Genomic DNA, 13,623 nt, shown 5'->3' on the forward strand with positions numbered 1-13,623 from the left:
TCAGTGGGACTATTTAATATCTATAATATGGATATTCACAGGGTACTAATGAATACGTTTTCTGTAAATGAAAAGTGATAAATTGTGTAATTTTTATGGCAGCGGGCGATTCTTTTACCTCTATATATTCCTTCCCACACATCTTGGACTTAGTATTACATAAGTTCATTTTCATAAAATTAAAAAGGCTTAAAACATATATTTCGAGAATAGATTAACACTTGAACTCATTAAACTTGAATTATAGAATGCTCCTCAGAAACCAGCAATCAAGATATTAGACTCATGCTCATCCACAATCTTCTGGGGTCCAGGATATATATTTTAGACATTATCTACGATTCGCTATTACCCTCGGAAACAACCTAACAAATTCATTCTGGTAAAGATATCACTCCGTAGGCGTCCTAGCTAAATCTTGAATTGCGGTGCAAAAGCAAGATATCAGGTCCTCCGCCTCTTCCTGGTGGACCACATGATCATACCCATTCATGACGATTCCCATGCCATCTTCAGAAGGCATAATGATTACATGAATCTTCTCTGATGGCCGGTTTGGAAGATGGTAAACAGAAGCGTCATAGGCTACTCCATCAAAAACACATGATAGGTTCGCGTCGAAATTCTGGAACCGCAGCACGCTGCCGAACTTGGTTCCTGGCTTCCAATCCGTACAGTTCTGGACAATATCACCTAGACCGATGTTTTCGAATGGCATCATGGCGAGATGCTGCTGTTGAACCTGGTGCAACAAGTCATAGTTGCTGGTAGACCTGGACAGGTCAACACGTACGGGGACGGTGTTCACACATGGCCCGAGGATACGGCTCTCATGAGCAATACCTAGACCTCGTCCATGGACGACCTGGCCAAATACGATGTCCTTGAGGGAGGCCTCAGCACAAAAGGTAGTAGGATCTCTCGCAGAGACAAATTTGGCAAATGTCAGTGCCCAAGCAGCTTTCACTACGGATGCCATCGTGATATTCTCTGGAGGTGACACTAGTCCTGTCCATTTCATCACCTTGACTGGATGTGGCTCACGTATGGCCTTCTCCATTTGATTGATGACTCTCTGTTTTGGTTTCAGAATGGTCATCTCTGATCCTTTGAGCATACTCCTCCAGGCTTCAAGGCCTTCATCGTTGCGACTTGCCCATACAGCGTGAAGGTGGTCGGAGAACGGCGCAGTTGGGGCCGGAGGAAGACCGTTATAAGCGGAAGATATATCTTCACTCATAACCGGGAGGCATATGCCATCATACTGGGCATGGATGAAGCGAAGCAAAAGGAACAAGCGGGAATCCCGCATGGTGAGCAGTTGTGCCTGGAATTGCAATCCTCCTCCCGTCGAGGAAGGGCTCGTGAGTGTGTCGTTTAGGCAATGTTGATCCAAGTCATCAATATCATGATAGTCAATAAATTTCAGTTTGTACGGGCGGAGTATGACTTGCACAATCTCTCCCTGGGGGCCATTTGTTTCATTGTCCAGTTCGAAAATGGTGCGTAGGATGGTGTGCCTGTCTAGCAGTTGCTGACAGGCACTCAGAAGCCTGTCCCGGTTTACATTATTAGGTAGAGCGATGCGCAAATATCTTGGACGAAGTTCAGCCAGTGTCATCCTCTGATATGCGGTTGCGGGGATTATTTCATGAATATTATCAGCTATCTCGGTGGGCAACCGTCCGAGTATTCTACCGTAAGCGTTGGCCCCTTTGAATTTGTACTTCTTGGGCTGCAACTCCTCTCTGGCGCCCTCTCGCACAACTGTCGCAAGGTCTGATAATATCGGATGATTGAAAATATCACCAACAGTGAGACGTAGCCCCTCTTGCTTCGCTAACGTCACGAGGCGCATGGCGGAAACAGAGTCTCCGCCGAGGGCCAGGAAGCTGCTACCCATAGAGATGGCCTCCGTCTCTTTCTTCAGGATACTAGCAACTAGGCGACGAACTTGGCCATCTCGATGAGTAACAGGGGCCTTATATATAGCCGAAGATTGACTCCCACACCGATATGAAGCAAATCTGTCCTCCGGCCATGTCGCCACCGTTTCCAGTAAGAGGCGACGATTAGCCTTGCCTGTCAGTGTTAGGGGAATAGAAGATAGGGGAATGAAGACCAGTGGAATCATATAAGAGGGTAAAGATCCCCGCAGCTGTTGGGAAATTGTCTCGATGTCGTGGTAAAATTCATTGCTTGGGTGTTGGACAATTGCTAACGGGTTGTTTCCGGCCGTGCCCCAACGTGCAGTTCGTTCAGGACGGACAAAAGCAACCAAGAACGACCTCGGAAATTGTTGATCCGGTTGGAGCAGCAGGACGACAGAACTGTGGATCAATGTGCAAGACGCGGTGATGTGTGACTCAATATCCCCGAGCTCTATCCGCTGGCCGTTTACTTTCACTTGGTTGTCTTTCCTTTCCACATAGCACAATGACCCATCCACGTTGTACCGGAACATATCTCCTGTTTGATATAGGCGTGCGGTTGCCCGGGCGTGCAAGGGCAGTCTTGCCTGCCATCCTGCCTGGTGAATGAATCGCTGATTAGTTTTCTCTTTGTCGTTCAGATAGCCACAAGCGATCCCATAACTCTGTAAGACAAGCTCCCCAACTGCTCCCACAGGCGCAAGCTTATGAGGAGTCTCAGCATCCACAACCCAGAGGCTCGCACAACACGCAAATCCCACGTTACGAGGATCGCTATGTGGCTGAAGATTAGACCCCACGCTGGCTGTGCCAGCGATTTCACTGGCCGCGTATCCAATCATAAGATGAACCTTGCCGGCCCAAGTAGCAATATGAGCTGGCCTTACGACCTCACCTCCCAGTAGCAATGTTTGGAGAGTTAGAATGGAGGCTGGAGAGAGAGTACCAGCCACGGATGGAGTTAAGGTTGCAAAGTTAACCCGGTGCCGATTCATAAAGCCTGCGAGATCGTTTACACGATCCACCTCGGATGGAATACACAAACAGCCACCAGCTATCAGAACCAGCAGAATCTCACGGCTGCACAGAGTAAAGGCATGTGAAGCAAATTGCAGCAGTCTAGTGGACCGGCTGAATGAGAGAGCATGGCAAACCCTGTCATATGTGGAGCATAAGGAGACGTTATCTATAACCACACCTTTAGGATCACCTGTACTTCCGGATGTGAAAATCACGTACAGAGGACTGTCAGGAGTCCCACCAAGTGGCTCTGATGACGTGGGGGAATGAGAAAGATTGGGGGTTTCTCTACAGTCGTCTCCAATTGCGACGACCAGAGGTACCATCTCACCAGCCAGTACTCGGGACTGTGGAGAACTAACCGCCACCTTCGCAAGGACGGACTCGCAGATAGTGCGAATGCGTCTCGGTGGATACGAGATATCAAGCAGAATAAAAGCCCCTCCCGCCTTAATCACAGCGAGCAGCGCTACCACCGCCCATTTGGACTTCTCGAAAAATAGAGGAACAAAGACTCCAGGGCCAACCCCGACTTCAGTTAACTTAACAGCGAGTGCGGAGGATCGCTGGTGGAGGTCTCCGTAAGTCATTTCGCCGTCCCATGCCGAGATTGCTGTTGCGTCGGACTGCTCTACGCACCGTCGCGAAATAAGTTGAGATACGCATTGTTCCCGCCGAGGCATGCTCAGTGGAGCTTTATTCCATTGAATCATTCGTTGGACGTCAAAGTCCGAACAAAGGTCAAGGGCTACTACTGTTTGATTGGTGTGCTGGACAACTTCTGATATAGTCTTGTTCAGTGTTTCTGCCACAGCCTGGGCTTGGTCGTGGGAGAGGACCGTAGTCGTATAATCGATCACGGTTGACAGTACATTGGTAGTTTCATCGCGATAGAGGCTGACGATAATTTGAAACTATACATAGAATAACACAGTATTAGCAACATCTGGCTATCATAGTGGCCTGACGGATCTATTCCGTTGGTAACATAAATCGCAGTGTGTATGTACTTCGTTCAATCCCTCCCTGCACATATCGGACAGTGACATCCGAACAGACTCACTACCTTTTTGAGGGTCATTATGACCAATACAGATGATAGAGTTGAACGGCCAGCCAGAAGTGGGAGGAGTATTATTGGCCGTGTTGCTCAGGTCAGAGCACTCGGAGTCGCTTGAGTATTCGCCATGGTGGAGGAGCTGTCGGATCAATGTTCGGCCAGTGATTGCAGATTCATAGACATTGACCTGTTCTCTCAGCTCTGACCAATGACTTGCCCGTCTCTTTTGCTTTTCAGCACCCACAAAACCAAAGCAAATATGGTTTCCAGCGGTATAGGCTCTCAATACTACTGCCCAGGCAGTTTTTAGCAAAGATAACAGGTCGATATTTTCTGATTGAAGCCAGGAAGCTAGGAGCTGTGTATCCAGGACCTTCAGTGGCACAATGACGGACTCTCGCAGTTCGACAACCTCACTTCGACCTGATTCATGCTTAGACCGAACACCAAGTGGCGGAAAGAAACAGGGCTGCGCGGAGATTCCGGTTCTACCCATCTTCTCAAGCGGAGTGGTTAAGGAATGTTCTGACTTTGCTCTCTCGTTGACAACACGGGAAGTGCAAGTTATATTGCTGTCGTTTGGATAAGTACCAAAAGTGATGGACGTTGTCGAACGGATGCCCTTCCACAAATCTTTCAACTCAATCAGCCATGGCTAAAATGCGCGATGCATTCCGCTCCCTGCTTCTTTGGAGCCATGCCGATCCTCTGAGCCCCCATGCTTAGTTACTAGGCGTCATGCAGTTAGCGTGTATATGAACCCTGAGTTGCCCCATTCATTAGGTTTACCTAGTGCTCTCATATCACTCGAGTGGATTCTTTGGAATGCTGAAGTGCGCCAGTGCGCCAGTAGAAAGAAACCGCGTCATTCTTGCTGTGGTGCCCCAGTACATACCATATGAGGTGTAGAGCCTGTATGTTTAGACCATTGTTGAACAAGAATAGGGCCTCCGCCAAGCGATCTGAAATTATAAATCCCGCGCCAGACGTTAAAGAGACAAGTTGGATCTTAGACGGGTAGGGCTATCTATCTATCATATTACACACCATGTCTTCGACACAAGGACTCCCCATCCTCGATTTCTCTGCATTTTACGGCGATAGCCCCAACGCTAAGGCCAAGCTGGTAGAACAGGTGCGTGAGAGCTGCCTGCACAATGGCTTCTTCCAGATCACCGGGCATCGCATTCCGCTGGAACTACAACGCCGTGCAATGGACTGTTCGAAGCGTTTTTTCAGCCTCCCGCTCGAAGAAAAACTGAAAATCGATAAAAGTATGTCTTAGGCGATTCTGCGATAAAGCAAGCACTGATGTCTATAGGGAACAATACGTTTAACCGCGGCTATGAGCTTCTTCAATCTCAGATGAATGAGGCAGGCGCCAGTCCAGACCTAAAGGAAGGCTTGTACATTGGGCGGGAGATTCCTACAGATCACCCTTACTTTCTTCAGAGGCTCCTAAACAGTGGCCCCAACCAATGGCCCGACGCAATTCCTGATCGTAAGGAGTTCCAGCAAAGTACGATGGAGTATTATCACGCTGTTTTTGACCTCGCAAAAGATATCATGGCTGTCCTAGCACTCACCATGAATCACAACGAAACATACTTTGAGCCTCTTACAGATGGCGCCGTAGCAACACTGCGATACCTGCATTATCCACCACAACCCAAGGTGGTGGAAGAGAGGCTGCGGGGGATCGGTGCTCACACCGACTTCAGTTGCATTACACTGCTGCTACAAGATGAAGTTAGTGGGCTCCAGGTACTAGACATGCCAACCGATGAGTGGATTGATGTACATTCCCCCTCGCCTGGCACCAGCTCCACAATACTGATGTCGTCCATCTAGGTTCAGCCAATACCTGGGGCGTACGTGGTCAATTTGGGGAATCTATTTTCTCGCATGACCAACGACAACTATAAATCTAACCTGCATAGAGTGATCAACAGCTCGGGTAGTGATCGCTACTCTATCCCATTTTTCTTCACCGGGAATCCAAAGTTCGTATGCAAATGCTTGCCTGGATTCCAGGAAGATGGTGAGCCTGCTAAATACCTCCCTGCAACCGTTCAAGAGGTGGTGTCATCGTCGTACAAGGAGACTTTTGCGAGGGCCACGAGATACAAGGCCGAGATACAGAAAAAGTTACAAAATAATGTAGGTGAAGAGGTCGCTGCCTAAACATGTCTTCTGGTGCTCTTGTGTCCGTCTTTGAATGCCACAAACCATGATATCACTGGTAGCTAGGCTAAATCCATAATGGACATTTATCCTTGCTGGTCGCACATGTTCCCTACTCCATCCCTCGCGTCTTTCCACAATTATAGCTATGTCAGGGCAATCCCATCATTTAGAGTACTTTGGCTTGGCTAAGTGTACCGCTGCCCCCTTGCATTTAACTCTTTGCCACAACCGCCCAGTAGGGTTTTAACTTTCCTAGGGCCCCTTACGACTACTGTGGCTCTAGCCAAGCTCACCAAAAATGAATTTTTAATATCATTTAATTATCCTTTCCATTCCTTGGTTGCTGTCGGGTCAACCGAGGGTCAATCATACAACTTAAAAGGCATGGTCACCCAAGTAAGGATATATACGCACATCATGAGATAAAAAGGATAACATTGAAAAGATATGACTTTTGAATTTAAAATAGGGACTAACTTTGATTCTTTCTTGGCAGTCCCAAGAGTTGTCAGTCAGGTTCTGTATTTCCTATTTTCTATTAGAATTATTTTACGAGTAGTTGTTAATTATAGAGGATACATATATAACCATAGTTAGCTATAGTTAGTTATTAAGTATTATGTCAGCTCAATAACTCTACTTAGGGTTATATATATATGTATTTATTTATAAAAGTAGAGTATAAACTATAGGATACTAGTTTCATTATTTATGAATTATTAAATATTTTAAATACTCTCATGTTAGCCTCTTCTATAAACAAGCCCGGTAACAATGATAGCACTGCTTGTATGTAGGCATCTGGTTTAGTGTGTGTGAACATTGGTTGACTGCGCTAATGAGACCGCCGATCCTTCCAAGGGAGGACAGCAAGAATGCCATGGCAATACCTAGCCCCTTTGCCGGCTTTTTGGAACCTGCTGGATGAAAGAGAGTGTCGTGGAACATTGTTAGCTGTCCTTCGTGGCAGTCTATCAAGCTGACCAAGCCTTCCTACTATGACCCTCAATACTCGACAAGCACCGGCGATCGAGTCGACTAAGCAAAATCAACCCGGAGAGTCGCAGGGTGGAAACCAGTCATCTTACTTCCAGTGGTGCAAGTTGAATCTATTACGATCCCGCAACATCCCTCCAGTACCACAGGAAAGGCAGGTGTCTCGAGAATATGGCGCCAACTTTGCCAGTCTCATTACCTTCCAATGGGTTGCCCCAATCGTGAAGGTCAGTTTACTCGATCACAGAAATTATACATTCACAGTCTTATCATATTATTAGCTCGGTTACAAGCGGGAGTTGGAGATCCAGGATATTTGGACGGTGAACCCAACTCGATCCGTAAGTATCCTATCCGACAGGCTGGACGAAGCTCTCAGTGCGCGGCTTGCACGTGGAGGGAGACAGCCATTGGCCTGGGCTTTATATGACACACTAAAACCCGGACTATGGGTTGGCATATCATGCCAGGTGCTTAGTATGTGTCTGTTGGTGCTGGCGCCCTTTGTTCTCCGACACATAATCGAGTTTGCGATGGGTGCCTATATCTCCCAGCACAACAGTCTCCCGGGACCCAACCTTGGCAAGGGCATGGGTTTAGTTATAGGCCTTGTTGCCATGCAATTGGTACAAAGCCTATCCAGCAATCAAGCATTCTATCAATCGTTGGTCGCAGGCGGCGAGCTGAAGGCGGTTCTTACCCCCAAGGTGTTTTCCAAAGCAATGAGACTGTCTGGTCGTGCTAGAGTCGGCAATAAGACAGGCTACAGCGATGGACGGATAACCACGTTGATGGCCGTGGATCTGAGCCGTCTCGAGAAAGGCTGTGCAGTGCTCCATATACTTTGTGCCACTCCAACTGCCTTGATCATTGCCCTAATCACCTTGTTGGTTAATATCGGCTACAGCGCTTTGGCCGGATATGCCTTCCTTGTTGCTATGACATGCTTGCTCACTTTTGCTGTTCGGTCTATAATCATTCGACGCAGAGCTATAAATACCATTACAGACAAGCGGGTTAGCTTGACACAAGAGATCTTGCAGAATGTGAGGTTTATCAAGTTCTTTGCGTGGGAGAACAGTTTCCTGGGGCGACTTCGAACGACACGAAAGCTCGAGATAGATTTGCTTAGGCGTTTTCTAGCGACGCGACACTCGATCACTGTTTCCTTTACTACTATGGCAAATTTCGCCTCGTTGCTATCCTTCATGACATACGCGTTGAGCGGTCATAGACTCTCAACAGATCGGATCTTTGCCTCCCTTGCTGTTTTCAACGCGATTCGACTGCCACTCAGCATGATGAATATCGTCGTCACGTCTACCACCGACGCTGTAACATCCCTCAATCGACTCCAGGAATTTCTTCTAGCAGAGGAAAGGCAAGACTTTATTACATGGGATAGGAACATGGAGAAAGCATTCGAGTTTGAAAAAGCATCATTCGAGTGGGAGAGTATGCCAGATGTGGAGGTTAAGACAGCAGGAGTGGATTCCTTTCCTGTATCAGCCTCTGGGCCCAGGACAACATCACCCTGGGATGGTGCCAGTAAGCCTGTTAGCGAAACAACGGACAAAGGACCATTCAGGCTCATGGACATTGACTTCCAGGCCTCTCGGCGTGAGCTTATCGCCGTGATAGGGGCCATTGGCAGTGGCAAGAGCTCCGTGTTAGGGGCTTTGGCAGGTGAAATGCGATTAACGGCTGGTTCAGTACGTATGAGTACAACGCCAGCATTTTGTCCCCAGTACGCATGGATGCAGAATACGACAATTCGAAACAATATATTATTTGGACAACAATACGATGAGGTCCGGTATAATCAGGTTATCGACGCATGTGCTCTCCGGCCGGATCTCGCCACGTTTTTAGACGGGGACCAAACAGAAATAGGAGAGCAAGGTATCACACTGTCCGGAGGTCAGAAGCAGCGCTTAAATATTGCCAGGGCTATTTACTCTAACTCCGACATTATCCTCTTGGACGATCCGCTATCCGCAGTGGATGCAGACGTCGGGCTCCATATCATGAATCAGGCGATATGTGGTCTACTTAAAGCTCGATGTAGGATACTGGTCACACATCAACTGCAGTTCCTTGCTCATTGTGATCGAATTGTTGTCATGGAGGCCGGCCGCATCGTTGATATTGGTACATTCGAACATTTGGTACAAAAAAATGAAGTACTCCAGAGTCTCGTATCGGTCCATCATCACGAAAAGGAAGAAACACCAGGGTCACCTCGGCTTGCTGATGCAGTCCAATTACGAGAGGCTGCCCCTAAACCGAAGGTTACAAATAGGAACGCTGCGCCATTGATGAAGGAGGAGGAGAGGGTGCGACATGCGAGACGGAGAGACATCTGGAGAGCATATGCCGTATCTTCCGGTTCTATTGCTAATATTTTCATAGTGTTGGCCCTAGCTGTCCTGTCTGCTGGAGGAACGATTTTGAGCGGGGTGTGGTTGTCATTTTGGGTTTCTAACAAGTTTCCACAGCTAAGTTTGGGCCAATATCTGGGTATATATGCAGGTATCACAGGCGCCCAGGCCGCTATCCTCTATCTGTTTTCGGTCTACGTGACAACTTCTGCGGCCAATGCTAGTAAAGCGATACTCGAAGATGCTATGTATCGTGTTCTGCGGGCACCAACCTCATTCTTTGACACGACACCGTTGGGACGTATTATCAATCGATTTTCAAAAGACGTGCAGATACTGGATAATGAATTGGGTGAGACTGTACGGCTGTTTTTGTATCTCTTCCTAATTATTGTTGCCATCATGGTACTTGTCATTGTCTACTTCCACTATGTGAGCGCCCTTCTTCCTTCGCTCGTGTTGGCTCCTTGTCGCTGTTTCATCACTGACCCTCTTTCAATAGTTTGCTCTTGCGGTGGGACCATTAGTAGCTATTGTTATATTTGTTACGATATACCACCGGTCCTCTGCTCAAAGTTTAAAGCGGCATGAAGCTGTGCTCCGTTCGGTTGTATTCGCGAGATTTAATGAAGCTATCACGGGTGTTGCATGTATCAGAGCGTACAGCATGGAGGGCTATTTCCGACAGAGTATCGGTCGAGCAATCGATTCCATGAACGCTGCTTATTTTCTCATATTTGCCAACCAGCGGTGGCTTTCGGTTCGCCTGGACCTTGTCTGCAATACACTACTTCTAGTAACTGGGGCTCTCGTTGTCACATCTCGTTTCGATGTTTCACCCAGCATATCTGGCTTAATCCTTTCCTACATGCTTAGCATTTCACAAACACTACAGTTTTCTATTCGCCAGTACACAGAGCTTGAACAGCACATAAACTCTGCCGAACGACTCCATCACTATGGTACCTCTCTGGAAGAGGAGAAAACTGATCCTCTACGCTTGGTGGAGGTTTCGAACACCTGGCCAGAACAAGGCCAAATTACTTTTGAAAATGTCCAGATGCGTTACCGTGATGAGCTGCCACTGGTACTCAGGGGTCTTACGGTGTCCTTCCGCAGTGGGGAACGTATCGGCGTGGTAGGGAGAACGGGGGCTGGAAAGTCGAGTATCGTATCGGCTCTCTTCCGCTTAACTGAGCTCTCAGGTGGGAATATCCGGATTGATGGTGTTGATATATCTACCATTGCGTTGCACGATCTACGATCCCGGTTGGCTATTATACCACAGGACCCCACTCTCTTTCGGGGTACGATTCGGTCAAATTTGGACCCATTCAACCAGTATACAGATCTAGAACTCTGGTCGGCACTCCGGGAGGCACATTTAGTGGGGTCCCCGCCAGAGGCACCGTCCGATGGTGACGAGGATACATGCGAGGTAGCCAATGAGAAAGCAGCGGGTGTCAGCCAGTTGCATCTTGACACCCAGGTGGATGAATTTGGACACAATCTTTCTCTCGGTCAACGTCAACTGATGGCTCTCGCCCGAGCTATTGTGCGGGATTCCAGGATTGTTATTTGCGATGAAGCAACCTCTTCCCTTGACTACCAGACAGACCAGAAGGTCCAACAAACTATCTCCAGCTTCCATGGCAAGACGTTGTTTTGTATTGCCCACCGGCTAAGGACCATTATTCATTACGACCGTATCTGTGTCATGGATAAAGGATGTATCGCGGAGCTAGATACGCCTGTACGTCTCTGGGAGCAACAGGGTATCTTCCGGGAAATGTGCAATCAGAGTGGTATAACACGTGGGGAGCTAGAAAGAGGGCCACTCGGCTTGTAGATGAAGTTTTTGTACTTCCTCCTATGAGGGAGTTAGAATACTCAAAGCTAGACTTCTATATCTGGTAATAGGATACCTCAGGTTGGAGCAAGAACGGAAACATATGCTATACATTAATTTGCAACGGCTAATAGTGGATATACAGCTAAGTTAAGATATCCTCCCTAATACTCCATTCAATGGATCCATCCTGGTATCCTATCACCCATACATTTTTCCATGGAGTTCAATGTTCGACCATGTAACGCCCGCGATCCTGGAAAAGCAAAAATACGACTCCCGTCACGTAACATCCACACTAAATACTCAGTGGTTGCTCCCCTTGTAGTCTCATTCAACAAATCTATGCATCCAAAAACAGGTACTTCAATTTATGTAGCTGCGAAGTTATTTTAAAAAAAGAGAGAGAATTTTCACCAATATGTGTATTGATCAAAGCCGTACCGTATGTAACTGGCGTAATTATGCCGTTTTATGACCCCATGGCTCAGGAATCGTGACATTGAATACAGTCCCGCTTTCAACCCAGGGATTTCTTCGTAGACTTTCTTCTGGCAGAAGATATGAAGGGCCATCTGGGAGATTACGCATGAATATCTGACCAAGTTGTATGAGAGCTGTGGGTTTTAGAGTGGAAAATTGACTGGTTGTCAGTTCAGCGTGGACAAAGGCAATCTAGAAAGTAATGGGGAAGACTGTTCATGCAGAGTCTATTGCATTTCTAGTAAGGATGATGGACACATGAGATGTCTAGGTTGCAAATAATGCAACTTATACGAGCCATGAATATTATGCATGGTGGATAGGGAAGAAGTAGAATATTGAAAATACATAATAGGAAGAAAATTGGATATAATTGTACATCGCTGATGGGAAATGAGGTCTGGACGTGCAAATGACGTTAACATCGTATTACACATTATATTGGTCGGACAGGATACCACCACGTTGAGAACATTATTTGACCCTCTGGTATTAGATGAAGTTCCCCCGGGGATTATTAGAGGATGGACCTGTCGCTGGACTTGGGTGGAGTGTCTCGCTGACTGCCAGCGATGAAGGTCGCGCACCTTGTTGAACCACGGAAGACAAATCCGTACGGGACGCAGATTGAGAAGCGAACATCATAGAGGACCGGTCAAAGTTGATTTCACTTTGTGATCTCGCATTCTGGTTTAATGCCACCAAAGAATAGTCTGATCCGGCCTCCGCTGCTGCCTTTGTCGCTGCAATCTGGCGCTTTTTTCGAGAATCCAGATAGCAGTGAAGGAACCCGTAACCAAAGAAGATAGCCCCCAATATGCTAAAAGTGATTATGGCGGCTATATTTCCACGATGATTGTATTCTCGCATTTCAGCACTGATTGTGCTTGTTGCAGTGGACGTCGAGCTGGTCTTTGTGGCGGTAGTCGATGTGCTCTTTGTGGTGGTGGTTGACATGCTACTCGTCGATTGTGATGTGGAGGATGTGGAGGATGTGGTCGAGGTTGTGGAGGTCGTCGAACTGGTGGAACTAGTTGTGCTAGTCGTGCTCGAAGTTGTTGTCGTAGAGGACTCCGTCGTGGTCGTGGCATCGTCGGTTGTTGTTGTTGTTGCTTCGGTGGTTGTAGGGGCAGTGGTGGTATCAGCTTGCGTGGTCGCCTCCGTTGTTGCTTCTTTAGTCGTACTGGTGGTCTCTTCTGTGGTGGTCGCAGGGTCCTCCGTAGTTGTATCTCGTTTTTCTAAAAGCAGGCCATGTTCATAACGTTTGTTTCTTGCGCCGTTATTGCCATGGAGCGTGGCGGGTGTCGGTGCTGTAAGGGGGGTAGTTGTGGTAGAAGGCCATTTCGACGACACTTCAGCAGTAGGCTCAGGGTGAGCAATTGCGCCCGAGAAGACCGTTCCCAGCACAAACAGGGACTGTATTCGCATATTCACGGCGTCTCGGCAAAGGTGGATTAAGGGGGCAGGGAAAGGGTCAGGAGGAAGAGAGGTGAAGCTTGGAGCGAGCAATATTTTGTATGGTTCATGGGGGCAAGCATGGCGACGCGACTTCAAATACTAGCGACTTAGAGTTAATTGATCTCAAAAATTTCTTCGTCTAAGGTCGTTGGCGTCGTACGTGACCAACTACCAACTTTAGGGCTGACAGTTATTTTTATGGCCGAGTGACCCCTGATTGGCTCGGCGATGGGGAGTGGAGTTCAACAGCCACGCCGA

General features: G+C 47.6%; 4 protein-coding genes across 4 annotated transcripts; 2 read left to right on the plus strand and 2 right to left on the minus strand.

Annotated features, from left to right (window-relative positions):
• Window positions 1-391: 391 nt before the first annotated feature.
• On the minus strand, window positions 392-4,507 carry BDV27DRAFT_159929 (uncharacterized protein; the record flags this gene model as incomplete). The annotated part of the gene is made up of 2 exons (XM_032072952.1): window positions 392-3,865; window positions 3,962-4,507. 2 exons carry the CDS (start codon window positions 4,505-4,507, stop codon window positions 392-394), a joined length of 4,020 nt encoding a protein of 1,339 aa, XP_031925342.1.
• Window positions 4,508-5,059: 552 nt separating this feature from the next.
• On the plus strand, window positions 5,060-6,195 carry encD (Fe(2+)/2-oxoglutarate-dependent oxygenase encD; the record flags this gene model as incomplete). The annotated part of the gene is made up of 4 exons (XM_032072953.1): window positions 5,060-5,285; window positions 5,333-5,808; window positions 5,863-5,882; window positions 5,952-6,195. 4 exons carry the CDS (start codon window positions 5,060-5,062, stop codon window positions 6,193-6,195), a joined length of 966 nt encoding a protein of 321 aa, XP_031925343.1.
• A 1,001-nt stretch (window positions 6,196-7,196) lies between these two features.
• On the plus strand, window positions 7,197-11,424 carry BDV27DRAFT_166331 (ATP-binding cassette transporter YOR1; the record flags this gene model as incomplete). The annotated part of the gene is made up of 3 exons (XM_032074164.1): window positions 7,197-7,421; window positions 7,476-10,007; window positions 10,078-11,424. The coding sequence occupies 3 exons, from the start codon at window positions 7,197-7,199 to the stop codon at window positions 11,422-11,424; spliced, it is 4,104 nt and encodes a 1,367-aa protein (XP_031925344.1).
• A 683-nt stretch (window positions 11,425-12,107) lies between these two features.
• BDV27DRAFT_131791 (uncharacterized protein) lies at window positions 12,108-13,463 on the minus strand. Its single transcript, XM_032067714.1, has one exon. It carries the CDS (start codon window positions 13,333-13,335, stop codon window positions 12,400-12,402), a length of 936 nt encoding a protein of 311 aa, XP_031925345.1. The 5' UTR covers window positions 13,336-13,463; the 3' UTR covers window positions 12,108-12,399.
• Window positions 13,464-13,623: the final 160 nt, after the last annotated feature.

The sequence above is a fragment of the Aspergillus caelatus genome (assembly GCF_009193585.1).
Source record: "Aspergillus caelatus strain CBS 763.97 unplaced genomic scaffold BDV27scaffold_147, whole genome shotgun sequence".
In the NCBI taxonomy this organism is placed as follows: Eukaryota; Fungi; Ascomycota; class Eurotiomycetes; order Eurotiales; family Aspergillaceae; genus Aspergillus; species Aspergillus caelatus.

Excerpts from the sequence above, each read along its gene's own strand:
- BDV27DRAFT_131791 (XM_032067714.1), bottom strand. The coding sequence starts at position 13,335 with ATGCGAATACAGTCCCTGTTTGTGCTGGGAACGGTCTTCTCGGGCGCA.